Source organism: Salmo trutta, chromosome 4 (genome assembly GCF_901001165.1).
Source record: "Salmo trutta chromosome 4, fSalTru1.1, whole genome shotgun sequence".
Taxonomy (NCBI): Eukaryota; Metazoa; Chordata; class Actinopteri; order Salmoniformes; family Salmonidae; genus Salmo; species Salmo trutta.
The window spans coordinates 65640635-65659139 of NC_042960.1; the positions used below are offsets into that span (position 1 = coordinate 65640635).

Below are 18505 nucleotides of genomic sequence, written 5' to 3' on the forward strand. Positions count from 1 at the left end.
TTGAAACATAGTGCGTCACAGTGGTTGTTTTAGTTACTCATGACTTTAATTCAATAAATTTGTTTGTGTTTGTCGACCATGCGGCAGGTAGTCTAGTGGTTGGAGCGTTGGACTAGTAACCGGAAGGTTTCGAGATCGAATCCCTGAGCTGACAAGGTACAAATCTGTCCTTCTGCCCCTGAACAAGGCCGTCATTGAAATTAAGAATTCGTTCTTAACTGACTTGCCTACTTAAATAAAGGTAACATTTGTAAAAAATGACACGTCACCTTAAACAGTGTTTTCTCATGCACCTTTATATTGTGGGTTTGCAGTTGGATATAAAATATGGTGAACGTTATTTGGAAATACAATTTAAATAAATATGCTATAAATACTGAGATCAACTTTTTTTAAAGTGGTGCTTAAGACACGCGTGATGGATTATTATCACACAACCACGTACTATGAAAAAGTTTGGGAGAAATGTAGGCTTCATTTGCGTCTGTGTCCCATGCCCTGAGGAAACGCAAGGCGCATGCGCCGTAGAATCACCCTCACAATTTAAAGCTCGCGGCGGTATAATGTATCCTGTTTATATTATCGTCTTGAGTCTTTGTTCAAATGAACACGCCTGTAAATCTGCTGTCACAAGACTGATGGGCGGGACGAGCAAGACAATGTCCACCTCACCTGAGGAAGTTGTCTACTTTCACAAATCGTTCTGCACCGGCGCACTGGGCTTCAATATGTTGTGGACATAAGGAACCTCATGTTGACAATAAAGGGATGTACAGTATCGATTCGCACTTGACTGTATATAAATATGTTGTAGGCTAAACGCACGGATTATTATGCGTTACCATGGCTTTGTCGGAACTCTATACGAAGGTGAGGAAATTATATGAAAGAAAAAGTGATAACGTGTTTTTAACTCATTTAATCTTCCTACAGAATCTCCATCGCTTTGTTGACACACCTGTTCAAAATGGTGACAGATTCATTTTACACTATACTCTGCTTTCGGTTGAGCGTCTGTTAAACGAATGAATGACCGGCATTTTTAATTCTACATGATGACAATAAAACCCGCATGAAATCCATTACAACTGACGTATGGCACAGTACACACTGTAATGATGACGTCACGTAAACCTTGGGAGAGTTTGGGATATTATTATGGTAAATTAGCTTCACACTTCTCTTTGTTGGACATCTTGAAAATAATACATTGCAAATGCATTACAAACAACTAATACATGACAAAGATGGTGTTACATAATGTAGCCAGTTTGTAGGCTACTGTAATTGTATTTAGCAATTGAAAGGGAATGGGTCACATAAATGTCACATGACATAGAAATGCAAATTCATGCATTAATTAATTTTCTCCTTCAGTACAACAGAGTGTGGATACCGGATGCAGAGCATGTCTGGAAGTCAGCAGAGATCCTGAGAGACTTCAAACCTGGAGATGATACTTTAAAACTGCAGCTTGAGGATGGCACTGTAAGTACTGAACACAGAGACTATTAACTATAGATTATACAGTGCTCTGTCTGCACTGAACACAGAGACTATTAACTATAGACTATACAGTGCTCTGTCTGCACTGTAAGGAACACAGAGACTATTAACTATAGACTATACAGTTCTCTGTCTGCACTGTAAGTACTGAACACAGAGACTATGAACTATAGATTATACAGTACTCTGTCTGCACTGTACTGTATGTGCGATCTCAGTCAGAATGGCGATATACTCTTGCATTATAATTCATTTATTGGGAGAATCTTTAATTTATCTCTGAACTCATTACTTTCATTTACATTTTTTTTTTTTACATTTTAGTAATTTAGCAGACACTCTTATCCAGAGCAACTTACAGTAGTGAATGCATACATTTCATACAATTTCATACATTTTTCTTTTCTGTGCTGGCCCCCCGTGGGAATCGAACCCACAACCCTGGCATTGCAAACACCATGCTCTACCAACTGAGCTACAGGGAAGGCTTTCACACATCTTCTATCTGTCAGTGACAAGAGTAGGAATTGTGAAAGGCCTAAAAGTCAGCATTTCAACATGTTTTTTTTAGTCCAGGACCAGGCTTAGTCTATGTCTGGGAAACTGTCCATAGACCCTTTACATCTCCAGTATCACACTGTTTTTTTTCCTCTGTAGGAGATGGTGTACCCCCTGGACAAATCCAGTCCTAAGCTCCCTCACCTCCGCAACCCTGATATCCTGGTGGGAGAGAATGATCTGACAGCTCTCAGCTATCTCCACGAGCCTGCCGTACTACACAATCTCAAAGTGCGCTTCGTGGAGTCCAACATTATCTACAGCTACTGTGGTACTAAAAAGGAAATGTTTCCCCAGCTGTCTAATGAGGCATCTTTGTTTTACCGTTCGTCTGCTGTCTTTACTGAACGTAGAGAGGGAACTGGAAATGTCATGTCTGGGGGATGAGTTGTGGTTTGGCGTTTGTGTAAAATGCCCATGCCGAGTTGTGAAAAGTAGTATTCTTCTCGGAGTATAATACACCTATTGTATTGTATTGTATTGCATTTTATTGTATTATATGGTATTTTATTGTATTGTATTGTATTGTATTATATTCTATTGTATTCTATTGTATTCTATTCTTTGCTATTCTATTATATTCTCTTATATTCTATTATATTCTATTCAAATCAAATCAAATTTATTTCTATAGCCCTTCTTACATCAGCTGATATCTCAAAGTGCTGTACAGAAACCCAGCCTAAAACCCCAAACAGCAAGCAATGCAGGTGTAGAAGCACGGTGGCTAGGAAAAACTCCCTAGAAAGGCCAAAACCTAGGAAGAAACCTAGAGAGGAACCAAGCTATGAGGGGTGGCATTCTATTCTGTTCTATTGTGTTCTATTATATTCTGTTGTATTCTATTCTATTGTATTCTATTATATTCTGTTGTATTGTATTGTATTCTATTGAATTCTATTCTATTATATTCTATTGTATTATATAGCATTCTATTGTATTCTATTGTAGTATATTCTGTTGTATCCTTTTGTATTCTATTGTATTCTATTGTATTATCTTATATTCTGTTGTATTCTATGCTATTCTATTGTATTCTATTATATTCTATTGTATTCTATTATATTCTATTGTATTCTATGCTATTCTATTGTATTCTATTTTATTATATTGTATTCTATGCTATTCTATTGTATTCTATGCTATTCTATTGTATTATATTCTATTCTATTGTAGTCTAGTGTATTCTATTGTATTGTATTATATTCTATTGTATTCTATTCTGTTGTATTATATTATGCTATATTGTAGTCTAGTGTATTCTATTGTATTGTATTATATTCTATTGTATTCTATTGTATTCTATTATATTATGCTATATTCTATTATATTCTGTCAAATCAAATCAAATTGTATTTGTCACATGAGCCGAATACAACAGGTTATATTGTATATTAGAAAGATACTATGTGAAAGCAAGTAGGATAACTCTGACTGTACTGTATGCCCTGATAGTTTCCTTCACTCCCTTTCAGGAATCATCCTGGTGGCTGTCAACCCATACAAGCAGCTTCACATCTATGGAGATGCAGTCATTCAGGCGTACTCTGGACAGAACATGGGAGCTATGGACCCTCACATATTCGCTGTGGCAGAGGAGGCTTACAAACAGATGGCCAGGTAAGAATGAGACAGACTGTCCCCGGGGGGGGGCTGGTTTTGTGGTAGTGATGCCGTCCCCCGGACCAACGCTATGCTCCTGGAGACAGCGGTTCAATCCCTGAGCCCCCCCCCCCACTAACTTCCTATTCTATAGCCTTTAATCTATCTTACCATCATACATTTTTGCCCTTTGGGCCTATCTGTCAATAGAACTTCTCCTTAAAATGAGATCAACTGTCCAATGTTACACAAATGAGAAGCAACGAGTGTGACTATTCTATATATTCCTACTCAGATACATACATCTTTCTTTCTCAGGAACAATAAGAACCAGTCTATTATAGTGAGTGGTGAGTCTGGAGCTGGAAAGACTGTGTCTGCTAGGTATGTCATGAGGTACTTCGCTATGGTTAGCAAGTCTAGCAGCAAAACACGCGTGGAAGACAAAGTTCTGGCATCCAATCCAATAACTGAGGTATGTTTTTGGAATCCACGAGTCCTAGCAGTGAGTCCACGTTACGTGTAACCTCACAGTATGTCAATGAGTAATCTTAGGTAATCTGTGGATTTGATAATCTGTCGATAAAGAAAAGAAAGGCTCACAGTTCTAACGTGATAATCGGACAGATCATGTCCGGTGTGCCACAGAGTGTTCGAGGCACAGATTGGCCTCATCAGCCACCGTACTTCCCATAAATTTTAATCTACAATGTGTGTTGATTATCATCAACTACGTATGTAACCTGTGTTTTTTGTTGTTGTCAGGCTATAGGAAATGCCAAGACGACCAGGAACGACAACAGCAGTCGCTTTGGGAAGTACACAGAGATCAGCTTCGACAGGAGATATCAGATCATCGGGGCCAACATGAGGACGTATCTCCTGGAGAAATCTAGAGTGGTTTCCCAGGTCATACGTCACACACTTGATTCTCTGATTATATGTGGGGTTGTTAAGCTACCGTATAGTTGGGTCATGTTTAAAATTATCAAGGCTTCAGTGAATCATTCTAGCTTGGTTCCAGATCCGTTTGTGTTGTCTTGCCATCTCCTTGCCATGACAACGACCATAGGAGTTGGCAAGACGACACAAACAGATCTGGGACCAGGCCATCAGACAGTAATACCACATTTTACTTTTCAGTCAGAGAACGAGAGAAACTACCACATCTTCTACCAGATGTGTGCCTGTGCAGAGCAATCTGAGTTCAAGAGCCTGAGATTGTGTGAGTTTCATTGAACCATTCTTTTCTAAAGGTTATTCTCATTGAGGGTTAGACCTGTGTAGTGACTGGAGAAAGAAGGAACAGTCCACTGTTACTGTATTTACACGATAGGCGCATCATACAGCCATAAATAGTCCATGAATGTCATCATCTTATTTATTTAATCTTTATTGAATCAGGTGAGTCAGTTAAGGACTCTTATTGTGTGTGTCCAGTGAGTGCAGATGAGTTCAGGTACACCTGCATGGGCGGGGAGACAGGTATCGAGGGGGTGGACGACAGGAAGGACATGGAAGAGACGCGCAGGACCTTCTCGCTGTTGGGTAAGAGTCATCACTTTGTTCATCCCTCTTTAGGTCAACATACTGCTGTGTGAAGCAAGATCAAGTTTTATTACACATATGTATACACAGTGGTGGAAAAAGTACACAATTGAGTCAAAGTAAACATACGTTAATAGAAATTTACTCAAGTAAAAGTGAAAGTCACCCAGTTAAATACTACTTGAGTAAAAGTCTAAAAGTATTTGGTTTTAAATATAGTTAAGTATCAAAAGATAATGGTATTTGCTAAAGTATACTTAAGTATCAAAGGTAAAAGCAAAAGTATAAATAATTTCAAATTTCTTATATTAAGCAAACCAGACAGCAGAATTTCTTGTTATTTACATTTACAGACAGCCAGGGGCATGCTCCAACACTCAGACATCATTTATAAACGAAACACTTGTGTTTAGTGAGTCTGCCAGATCAGAGGCAGTAGGGATGACCAGGGATGTTCTCTTGATAAGTGTGTGAATTGGACAGTTTTTCTGTCCTGCTAAGTATTCAAAATGTAACGAGTACTTTTGGGCTGTCAGGAAAAATGTATGGAGTAGAAAGTACATTATTTTCTTTAGGAATGTAGTGAAGTAAAAGGAAAAGTTGTCAAAAATATAAATAGTAAAGTACAGATATCAAAAAAAAAAAAAAACTTAAGTAGTACTTTAAAGTATTTATACTTAAGTACTTTACACCACTGTATGTACAGGATGCACATGGTGTACATAGTCCAATGAAATGCACACTTGCAGATTCCCTCTCGATAATTAAACAACAAGTAAGACATAATAAAAGATAAGAATAAACAATACAATTATATTGAAGTCCTACATAAGGACATATTCATAACATGTTGTCGCTACATAAGGACATATTCATAACATGTGGTCGCTACATAAGGACACATTCATAACATGTTGTTGCTACATAAGGACACATTCATAACGCGGTTTCTACATAAGTGTTTATCGAATCCTTATGAATGTGTTATGTCCTTATGTAGGTACGTCTGCAGGATACTGTCTCATCCTCCTGTCCTCTGTCCTATTGTAGGGTTAACGGAGGACTTCCAGTTATGTCTTTATGTAGGGACATCTGCAGGATACTGTCTCATCCTCCTGTCCTCTGTCCTATTGTAGGGTTAACGGAGGACTTCCAGTTATGTCCTTATGTAGGTACGTCTTCAGGATACTGTCTCACCCTCCTGTCCTCTGTCCTATTGTAGGGTTAACGGAGGACTTCCAGTCAGACGTGTTCAAGGTGCTGGCTGGGATTCTACACCTGGGGAATGTAGAGATCAGAAACGTTGGATCAGACAGATCATCAGTTAGTGTATGCAGTACTCAGATTTTACTTTGGTTTAAGTTTTACTAAGGGTTTGACTTGAGCTAGACTGACTACTTCAGATAAGATTGATCATATTAGTAATGGTCCTTCGAGCCAGATTAGGGCATCATATTTTACAGAATAATCTCTCTCTCTCTCTCTCTCTCTCTCTCTCTCTTTCTCTCTCTTTCTCTCTTTCTCTCTTTCTCTCTCTCTCTCTCTCTCTCTCTCTCTCTCTCTCTCTTTCTCTCTTTCTCTCTCTCTCTCTCTCTCTCTCTCTCCCTCTCTCTCTCCCTTTCAATTTAATTTAAGGGCTTTATTGGCATGGAAAACATATGTTAACATTGCCTAAGCAAGTGAAGTAGATAATAAACAAAAGTGAAATAAACAATACAAATTAACAGTAAACATGACACTCACAGAAGTTCTAAAATAATAAAGACATTTCAAATGTCATAATATGTCTATATACAGTGTTGTAACGATGTGCAAATAGTTAAAGTACAAAAGGGAAAATAAATAGACATAAATATGGGTTGTATTTACAATGGTCCCTCCCTCCCTCCCTTCAGTCCAGTGATCAACACCTAGCTGCTTTCTGTGACCTTCTCGGGGTCAGTCCTGATGGTGTTACCCGTTGGCTGTGCCATCGCAGGATAGCCATGGTGGCAGAGACGGTGGTGAAGCCGGTGCCCAGTGAACGGGCTGTGAACGCCAGAGATGCCCTCGCCAAGCAGATCTATGCCCACCTGTTCGACTGCGTCATCCAGAAGATCAATGCAGCCATGCAGGTGCCAGGGAAACAGCACTCCTTCATAGGAGTACTGGACATCTATGGGTAATTTGGATTCATGACATTACTGTACATTTCAGTTGTTTAGTTGTTTGTATATTCAACTATACAATCACATGTTGCGATCACGATCATTGCAAGTAAAAACTTCTTCAAAAATATATTAAACATGAAAATAAAAAACATGTCTGTTCTTTTTGGCTATTTATTCTCCTCCTCTCAGATTTGAAACATTTGACATCAACAGTTTTGAACAGTTTTGCATCAACTATGCCAATGAGAAGCTTCAGCAACAATTCAACTTGGTATGTAACCTCACCAAGTCCAACTTGGTATGTAACCTCACCAAGTCCAAGTCCAACTAGGTATGTAACCTCACCAAGTCCCAGTCCAACTAGGTATGTAACCTCACCAAGTCCAACTAGGTATGTAACCTCACCAAGTCCAACTAGGTATGTAACCTCACCAAGTCCCAGTCCAACTAGGTATGTAACCTCACCAAGTCCAACTTGGTATGTAACCTCACCAAGTCCCAGTCCAACTAGGTATGTAACCTCACCAAGTCCCAGTCCAACTTGGTATGTAACCTCACCAAGTCCCAGTCCAACTAGGTATGTAACCTCACCAAGTCCCAGTCCAACTAGGTATGTAACCTCACCAAGTCCAAGTCCAACTAGGTATGTAACCTCACCAAGTCCCAGTCCAACTTGGTATGTAACCTCACCAAGTCCAACTAGGTATGTAACCTCACCAAGTCCCAGTCCAACTTGGTATGTAACCTCACCAAGTCCAACTAGGTATGTAACCTCACCAAGTCCCAGTCCAACTAGGTATGTAACCTCACCAAGTCCCAGTCCAACTAGGTATGTAACCTCACCAAGTCCCAGTCCAACTAGGTATGTAACCTCACCAAGTCCCAGTCCAACTAGGTATGTAACCTCACCAAGTCCCAGTCCAACTAGGTATGTAACCTCACCAAGTCCAACTTGGTATGTAACCTCACCAAGTCCCAGTCCAACTAGGTATGTAACCTCACCAAGTCCCAGTCCAACTAGGTATGTAACCTCACCAAGTCCAAGTCCAACTAGGTATGTAACCTCACCAAGTCCAAGTCCAACTAGGTATGTAACCTCAACAAGTCCAACTTGGTATGTAACCTCACCAAGTCCAACTTAGTATGTAACCTCACCAAGTCCAACTTGGTATGTAACCTCACCAAGTCCAACTAGGTATGTAACCTCACCAAGTCCAACTAGGTATGTAACCTCACCAAGTCCAACTTAGTATGTAACCTCACCAAGTCCAAGTCCAACTTAGTATGTAACCTCACCAAGTCCAACTAGGTATGTAACCTCACCAAGTCCGAGTCCAACTAGGTATGTAACCTCACCAAGTCCAACTTGGTATGTAACCTCACCAAGTCCCAGTCCAACTAGGTATGTAACCTCACCAAGTCCCAGTCCAACTAGGTATGTAACCTCACCAAGTCCAAGTCCAACTAGGTATGTAACCTCACCAAGTCCAAGTCCAACTAGGTATGTAACCTCAACAAGTCCAACTTGGTATGTAACCTCACCAAGTCCAACTTAGTATGTAACCTCACCAAGTCCAACTTGGTATGTAACCTCACCAAGTCCAACTAGGTATGTAACCTCACCAAGTCCAACTAGGTATGTAACCTCACCAAGTCCAACTTAGTATGTAACCTCACCAAGTCCAAGTCCAACTTAGTATGTAACCTCACCAAGTCCAACTAGGTATGTAACCTCACCAAGTCCGAGTCCAACTAGGTATGCAACCTCACCAAGTCCAACTTAGTATGTAACCTCACCAAGTCCAACTAGGTATGTAACCTCACCAGGTCCAACTAGGTATGTAACCTCACCAAGTCCAACTAGGTATGTAACCTCACCAGGTCCAACTAGGTATGTAACCTCACCAAGTCCCAGTCCAACTAGGTATGTAACCTCAACAAGTCCAACTATATTTGCCGTACTGTATGTACTAAATACATTGGAATCTTACTCACTAGAGCTCTTACAACGAAAACAGCCGTATGGAAAGGTTGAAACAATAAAGATTTGAAAAAAATAAAAATGGTTTCCTCTCAGCATGTGTTCAAGCTGGAGCAGGACGAGTACATGAAAGAGGATATTCCCTGGACTCTGATAGACTTCTATGACAACCAGCCGGTCATTGACCTGATTGAAGCTAAGATGGGCATCCTGGACCTGCTGGATGAAGAATGTCTGGTGAGACCAATGATGTATATAACAAGGATGTTCATAGTTTTTTTTATGACAGGACAGTGGGGATGTAAAATGGATTATATACAAGGTGGAGGGTGTCTCTCACACACACACACACACACACACACACACACACACACACACACACACACACACACACACACACACACACACACACACACACACACACACACACACACACACACACACCCTTCACCGGAGACTTTATGCATTCCAGAGTCGGTAGCTCTACTACTAGGCCAGACCTGTTGTTATGTATTTCTAACACTGTTCATGTATATTGGAATCCATCTCTCTCGCTCCAGTTCCCCCAGGGTACAGATCAGAACTGGCTTCAGAAACTGTTTAACTACCAGGCTGACAACCTTCTGTTCGAGAAGCCCAGGATGTCCAACGAGGCCTTCATCATTCAACACTTTGCTGACAAGGTAAAATCACAGTCACAGACACTGTTGAGTTTTACTCTGGTAAAATCACAGTCACAGGCCCTTTGCGTTACTGTGGAACTCAGTAGGGTTGGACTGAATTCTATTTCAATTCAATCATTTCAGGAAGCAATTGTATTTTGAGTTTTATTTCCCGAATTGACTACATTTCAATGGAATTCAATGGAACCCAACCTTGCTTCTCGATTTTACATCAATGTATAATGTTTTTATAGTTCATAGTTATATTTTCAGGGATTTGTAAAGAAAATATATTTTCTAATAACTGATTTGAACAGTCTAGTACACCTGTTCACCAACACACACCTCAAATCTGTGGCTTTGCTTTGAAATGTGTTTTGTACCGTTACAGGTAGAATATCAATGCTGGGGTTTTCTAGAGAAGAACAGAGACACACTGTATGAAGAGCTGGTGGATACCATGAGAACCAGTAAGGTATTGTCTGCTGTTCCATTCCCATAGTGTTTATTAACACACTGTTGCATGCTTAGTACATTTATATTGTTGTTTAGTACGTGTACATAGAGTGGCAAGAAAATGTATGTGAACCCTTTGGAATTATCTGGATTTCTGCATACATTTTTCATACAATTTGATCTGATCTTCGTCTAAGTCACAACAATAGACAAACACAGTCTGCTTAAACTAATAACACACGAACAATTGTACGTTTTCATGTCTTTATTGAACACACCGTGTAAACATGTCTAGAAATGGCTAGTTAGTTAGCGGTGGTGCGCGCTAATAGCGTTTCAATCAGTGACGTCACTCGCTCTGAGACTTGAAGTAGGGTTTCCCCTTGCGTTGCAAGGGCCGCGGCTTTTGTGGCGCGATGGGTAACGATGCTTCGTGGGGTGTCAGTTGTTGATGTGTGCAAGGGTCCCTGGTTCGAGCCCAGGTTGGGGCGAAGAGAGGGACGGAACCTACACTGTTACACAAGTCAACAATTCTTAATCTTAGGTCTGATATCTCTTTTGTTCGAGACATGGTTCACATCAGGAAATGCTTCTTGTGAATTGCAAACTCAGATTTTGTGAGTGTTTTTTTATAGAGCAAGGCAGCTCTAACCAACTTCTCCAATCTCGTCTCATTGACTGGACTCCAGGTTAACTGACTCCAGACTCCAATTAGATTTTGGAGAAGTCATTTTCCCAACCTACACTGTGAATGTTTTAATGATGTATTCAATATAGACAAGAAAAATACAATAATTTGTGTGCTATTAGTTTAACACACTGTGTTTGTCTATTGTTGTGACTAAGATGAAGATCAGATCAAATGTTATGACCAATTTATGCAGAAATCCAGGTAATTCCAAAGAGTTCACATACTTTTTCTTGCCACTGTATATATGAATAAAGATTAAAATAAATCCTGATTTCTCTTTTCCCTTGTTTGACCCATACTGGACTGTTATGTTTGACTCCTACTCCTGAACTTTATCAGTTTCCTCTCCTGGCCAACTTCTTCCTGGAGGTGGAGCCAGCTGGTTTGGGCACTAAAGGCATCAAAGTGAGGCCTGCCCGGCCTGGGGTGAAACCAGCCAATAAGAACCACAGGACCACTGTGGGAGAGAAGGTAGGTGACCAACCATGTTTACATAGCTAAGAGGTACATAGCTAAGAGGTACATAGCTAAGAGGTACATAGCTAAGAGGTACATAGCTAAGAGGTACAAAGCTAAGAGGTACAGAGCTAAGAGGTACAGAGCTAAGAGGTACATAGCTAAGAGGAACATAGCTAAGAGGTACATAGCTAAGGTACATAGCTACTGCAACTCGCTGTTGGCTGGGCTCCCTGCCTGTGCCATTAAACCCCTACAACTCATCCAGAACGCCGCAGCCCGTCTGGTGTTCAACCTTCCCAAGTTCTCTCACGTCACCCCGCTCCTCCGCTCTCTCCACTGGCTTCCAGTTGAAGCTCGCATCCGCTACAAGACCATGGTGCTTGCCTACGGAGCTGTGAGGGGAACGGCACCTCCGTACCTTCAGGCTCTGATCAGTCCCTACACCCAAACGAGGGCACTGCGTTCATCCACCTCTGGCCTGCTCGCCTCCCTACCTCTGAGGAAGCACAGTTCCCGCTCAGCCCAGTCAAAACTGTTCGCTGCTCTGGCACCCCAATGGTGGAACAAGCTCCCTCACGACGCCAGGACAGCGGAGTCAATCACCACCTTCCAGAGACACCTGAAACCCCACCTCTTTAAGGAATACCTGGGATAGGATAAAGTAATCCTTCTAACCCCCCCTAAAAAGATTTAGATGCACGATTGTAAAGTGGTTGTTCCACTGGATATCATAAGGTGAATGCACCAATTTGTAAGTCGCTCTGGATAAGAGCGTCTGCTAAATGACTTAAATGTAAATGTAAATGCTAAGAGGTACGTAGTTAAGAGATTAGTGATTAGATACTATTTTAGTGACTGTACCCCATTTGCAATCATACGTGTGAAGATTAAAATATATTTAGCAACTCTCGGTAGTGGGACAATGGAAGTTTGCTTAAACAATATATTGTTAAAACACATTTCGCTGATTGTCTTCATCAGGGTTGTGTAATAATGGCATGTATAACAGGGTCTGTATATTGTGTAATGTTTTGTGTATCCCCTCTCTCTCTCTCTCTCTCTCTCTCTCCCTGTGTCTCTCTCTCTCGCTCTCTCCTCTCTCTCTCTCTCTCTCTCTCTCTCCTCTCTCTCTCTCTCTCTCTCTCCCTGTGTCTCTCTCTCTCTCTCTCTCTCTCTCTCTCCCTCTCTCCCTGTGTCTCTCTCTCTCCCTCTCTCCCTCTCTCTCTCTCCCTCTCTCTCTCTCTCTCTCCCTCTCTCCCTCTCTCTCTCTCTCTCTCTCGCTCTCTCTCTCTCTCTCTCTCCCTCTGTCTCTCTCTCTCTCTCTCTCCCTCCCTGTCTTTCCTTCCCTCTCTCTCCCTCCCTGACACTTGTGTAGTTCAGCAGTTCTCTGTACCTGCTGATGGAGACTCTGAACGCCACCACCCCTCACTACGTACGCTGCATCAAGCCCAATGAGAAAAAGATGCCGTTTGAGTAAGTAATCAACCAGGATATCTTGCTAAATGTGTAACATGGGCCTTAATGTATATTACAGTTTCATTCTGAAGTTTCCACTTTGTGTCATTCTGGACCTGGATATTAATAACCCTGAGTGTGCCATTATGTCTCGTCAGCTATGACTCAAAGCGGGTGGTCCAGCAGCTGAGGGCGTGTGGAGTCCTGGAGACCATTCACATCAGCGCTCAGAGCTACCCCTCCAGGTGTTACTGACCAGCATCCACACTTCCATACTTCAACAATAACACAACTCTATTTCAACAATAACACAACTCTACGGGCCAGTTTCCCGGATACAGAGGAATAATTCCTGAACTAAATGTTTTATAGAATCATTACATTTTGTATTGCGGGACTGGGCTTTTATCCGTGTCCAGGAAATCGTCCCTACAAGCTAAACCTTGTATTCACTTACTGTTTTTGATTGTCAGGTGGACGTACATAGAGTTCTACAGCCGGTACAGTATACTGATGAGTCAAGAGGAGCTGGTCCTCAACCACAAGAAACTGGCCTGTAAGACAGTGCTGCAGAGGCTAATTCAGGTGAGGGTGTTAGCCGATGTGTAGCTGGTTCAAATCGCAGTCCGACAGAGGAACATCTGGTGGGGATTGAATGAGCCGGCAATGGGAAAGTTTGTGGACTAAGTAAGGCACTTAACTCCTAAACTCCTCCAGGGGTGTTGCGCTGAATTTAATGATGTTGGTGTTTATAACCAGGTTGATCTGTTGATGTTTATAACCAGGTTGATCTGTTGGTGTTTATAACCAGGTTGATCTGTGGTGTTTATAACCAGGTTGATCTGTGGTGTTCATAACCAGGTTGATCTGTGGTGTTTATAACCAGGTTGATCTGTGGTGTTTATAACCAGGTTGATCTGTGGTGTTTATAACCAGGTTGATCTGTGGTGTTTATAACCAGGTTGATCTGTGGTGTTTATAACCAGGTTGATCTGTGGTGTTCATAACCAGGTTGATCTGTTGGTGTTTATTACCAGGTTGATCTGTGATGTTCATAACCAGGTTGATCTGTGGTGTTCATAACCAGGTTGATCTGTTGGTGTTTATAACCAGGTTGATCTGTGGTGTTTATAACCAGGTTGATCTGTGGTGTTTATAACCAGGTTGATCTGTTGGTGTTTAAAACCAGGTTGATCTGTGGTGTTAATAACCAGGTTGATCTGTTGGTGTTCATAACCAGGTTGATCTGTGGTGTTCATAACCAGGTTGATCTGTGGTGTTTATAACCAGGTTGATCTGTTGGTGTTTATAACCAGGTTGATCTGTGGTGTTCATAACCAGGTTGATCTGTTGGTGTTTATAACCAGGTCGATCTGTGGTGTTTATAACCAGGTTGATCTGTGGTGTTTATAACCAGGTTGATCTGTTGGTGTTCATAACCAGGTTGATCTGTGGTGTTTATAACCAGGTTGATCTGTTGGTGTTCATAACCAGGTTGATCTGTGGTGTTTATAACCAGGTTGATCTGTGGTGTTCATAACCAGGTTGATCTGTTGGTGTTTATAACCAGGTTGATCTGTGCTGTTCATAACCAGGTTGATCTGTTGGTGTTTATAACCAGGTCGATCTGTTGGTGTTCATAACCAGGTTGATCTGTTGGTGTTTATAACCAGGTTGATCTGTTGGTGTTCATAACCAGGTTGATCTGTTGGTGTTTATAACCAGGTTGATCTGTGGTGTTCATAACCAGGTTGATCTGTTGGTGTTTATAACCAGGTTGATCTGTTGGTGTTCATAACCAGGTTTATCTGTTGGTGTTTATAACCAGGTTGATCTGTGGTGTTTATAACCAGGTTGATCTGTGGTGTTTATAACCAGGTTGATCTGTGGTGTTTATAACCAGGTTGATCTGTTGGTGTTTATAACCAGGTTGATCTGTGGTGTTCATAACCAGGTTGATCTGTGGTGTTAATAACCAGGTTGATCTGTTGGTGTTCATAACCAGGTTGATCTGTGGTGTTCATAACCAGGTTGATCTGTTGGTGTTCATAACCAAGTTGATCTGTGGTGTTTATAACCAGGTTGATCTGTGGGGTTTATAACCAGGTTGATCTGTTGATGTTTATAACCAGGTTGATCTGTTGGTGTTCATAACCAGGTTGATCTGTTGGTGTTTATAACCAGGTTGATCTGTACTGATATGGGCTCTTGTCTGATGTCACCCACCTACCCTCCAGGACTCAGACCAGAACAAGTTTGGCCGGACCAAGATCTTCTTCCGAGCGGGTCAGGTGGCCTACCTGGAGAAGCTTCGATTGGACCGTCTCCGAAAGGCATGTCTGACCATCCAGAAGCACGTGAGGGGGTGGAGCCACAGGAGGAAGTTCCTACGCATGAGGGAGGCGGCCATCGTCCTCCAACAGTACGTCCGTGGACAGCGGCAGATATGGTGAGTGGGAATGTACATCTACTACGGCAGGCAGGTACTACTACAGCAGACAGGTACTACTACAGCAGGTACTACTACAGCAGACAGGTACTACTACAGCAGGTACTACTACAGCAGACAGGTACTACTACAGCAGGTACTACTACAGCAGACAGGTACTACTACAGCAGGTACTATTACAGCAGACAGGTACTACTACAGCAGGTACTACTACTACAGGTACTACTACAGCAGATAGGTACTACTACAGCAGACAGGTACTACTACAGCAGACAGGTACTACTACAGCAGACAGGTACTACTACAGCAGACAAGTACTACTACAGCAGACAGGTACTACTACAGCAGACAGGTACTACTACAGCAGGTACTACTACAGCAGACAGGTACTACTACAGCAGGTACTATTACAGCAGACAGGTACTACTACAGCAGACAGGTACTACTACAGCAGATACTATTACAGCAGACAGGTACTACTACAGCAAATAGGTACTACTACAGCAGACAGGTACAATTACAGCAGGTACTACTACTACTACAGGTACTACTACAGCAGGTACTATTACAGCAGACAGGTACTACTACAGCAGGTACTACTACAACAGGTACTACTACAGCAGATACTATTACAGCAGACAGGTACTACTACAGCAGATAGGTACTACTACAGCAGGTACTACTACAGCAGACAGGTACTACTACAGCAGACAGGTACTACTACAGCAGATACTACTACAGCAGACAGGTACTACTACAGCAGGTACTACTACAACAGGTACTATTACAGCAGACAGGTACTACTACAACAGGTACTACTACAGCAGACAGGTACTACTACAACAGGTACTACTACAGCAGACAGGTACTACTACAGTAGATACTACTACAGCAGACGGGTACTACTACAGTAGGTACTACTACAACAGGTACTACTACAGCAGATAGGTACTACTACAACAGGTACTACTACAGCAGACAGGTACTACTACAGTAGGTACTACTACAACAGGTACTACTACAGCAGATAGGTACTACTACAACAGGTACTATTACAGCAGACAGGTACTACTACAGCAGATACTACTACAGCAGATAGGTACTACTACAGCAGACAGGTACTACTACAACAGGTACTACTACAGCAGACAGGTACTACTACAGCAGGTACTACTACAGCAGACAGGTACTACTACAGCAGGTACTACTACAGCAGACAGGTACTACTACAGCAGGTACTACTACAGCAGACAGGTACTACTACAGCAGGTACTATTACAGCAGACAGGTACTACTACAGCAGGTACTACTACTACAGGTACTACTACAGCAGATAGGTACTACTACAGCAGACAGGTACTACTACAGCAGATAGGTACTACTACAGCAGACAGGTACTACTACAGCAGACAGGTACTACTACAGCAGACAGGTACTACTACAGCAGACAGGTACTACTACAGCAGACAGGTACTACTACAGCAGGTACTATTACAGCAGACAGGTACTACTACAGCAGACAGGTACTACTACAGCAGATACTATTACAGCAGACAGGTACTACTACAGCAGATAGGTACTACTACAGCAGACAGGTACAATTACAGCAGGTACTACTACTACTACAGGTACTACTACAGCAGGTACTATTACAGCAGACAGGTACTACTACAGCAGATACTACTACAGCAGACATGTACTACTACAGCAGGTACTACTACAACAGGTACTACTACAGCAGATACTATTACAGCAGACAGGTACTACTACAGCAGATAGGTACTACTACAGCAGGTACTACTACAGCAGACAGGTACTACTACAGCAGATACTACTACAGCAGACAGGTACTACTACAGCATGTACTACTACAACATGTACTACTACAGCAGATAGGTACTACTACAGCAGGTACTACTACAGCAGACAGGTACTACTACAGCAGACAGGTACTACTACAGCAGATACTACTACAGCAGACAGGTACTACTACAGCAGGTACTACTACAACAGGTACTACTACAGCAGATAGGTACTACTACAGCAGACAGGTACACCTACAGCAGGTACTACTACAGCAGGTACTATTACAGCAGACAGGTACTACTACAACAGGTACTACTACAGCAGACAGGTACTACTACAGTAGATACTACTACAGCAGACGGGTACTACTACAGTAGGTACTACTACAACATGTACTACTACAGCAGATAGGTACTACTACAACAGGTACTACTACAGCAGACGGGTACTACTACAGTAGGTACTACTACAACAGGTACTACTACAGCAGATAGGTACTACTACAACAGGTACTATTACAGCAGACAGGTACTACTACAGCAGATACTACTACAGCAGATAGGTACTACTACAGCAGACAGGTACTACTACAACAGGTACTACTACAGCAGACAGGTACTACTACAGCAGGTACTACTACAGCAGACAGGTACTACTACAGCAGATACTACTACAGCAGAAAGGTACTACTACAACATATACTACTACAGCAGACAGGTACTACTACAGCAGATACTATTACAGCAGACAGGTACTACTACAGCAGACAGGTACAATTACATCAGGTACTACTACTACAGCAGGTACTACTACTACAGCAGGTACTACTACAGCAGACAGGTACTACTACAGCAGGTACTATTACAGCAGACAGGTACTACTACAGCAGGTACTCTTACAGCAGACAGGTACTACTACAGCAGGTACTACTACAACAGGTACTACTACAGCAGGTACTACTACAGCAGATAGGTACTACTACAGCAGATAGGTACTACTACAGCAGACAGGTACTACTACAGCAGGTACTACTACAGCAGGTACTACTACAGCAGGTACTACTACATCAGACAGGTACTACTACAGCAGGTACTATTACAGCAGACAGGTACTACTACAGCAGGTACTACTACAACAGGTACTACTACATCAGACAGGTACTACTACAGCAGATAGGTACTA

General features: G+C 41.9%; 1 protein-coding gene across 1 annotated transcript in view; it reads left to right on the top strand.

Annotated features, from left to right (window-relative positions):
- The first annotated feature begins 657 nt into the window (after positions 1–657).
- Positions 658–18505, top strand: part of LOC115193068 (unconventional myosin-Vc) — a 32427-nt gene continuing 14579 nt past the window's right edge. The window contains exons 1-19 of the mRNA XM_029752053.1: positions 658–870; positions 1378–1488; positions 2164–2335; positions 3540–3684; positions 3985–4141; positions 4432–4575; positions 4810–4891; positions 5107–5214; positions 6437–6543; positions 7110–7375; positions 7554–7635; positions 9442–9582; positions 9906–10028; positions 10399–10482; positions 11494–11625; positions 12989–13086; positions 13227–13313; positions 13542–13653; positions 15306–15517. Coding sequence (XP_029607913.1) covers positions 844–870; positions 1378–1488; positions 2164–2335; positions 3540–3684; positions 3985–4141; positions 4432–4575; positions 4810–4891; positions 5107–5214; positions 6437–6543; positions 7110–7375; positions 7554–7635; positions 9442–9582; positions 9906–10028; positions 10399–10482; positions 11494–11625; positions 12989–13086; positions 13227–13313; positions 13542–13653; positions 15306–15517 — 2390 coding nt within the window. The 5' untranslated portion in view covers positions 658–843. The remainder of the gene's footprint in view (positions 871–1377; positions 1489–2163; positions 2336–3539; positions 3685–3984; positions 4142–4431; positions 4576–4809; positions 4892–5106; positions 5215–6436; positions 6544–7109; positions 7376–7553; positions 7636–9441; positions 9583–9905; positions 10029–10398; positions 10483–11493; positions 11626–12988; positions 13087–13226; positions 13314–13541; positions 13654–15305; positions 15518–18505) is intronic.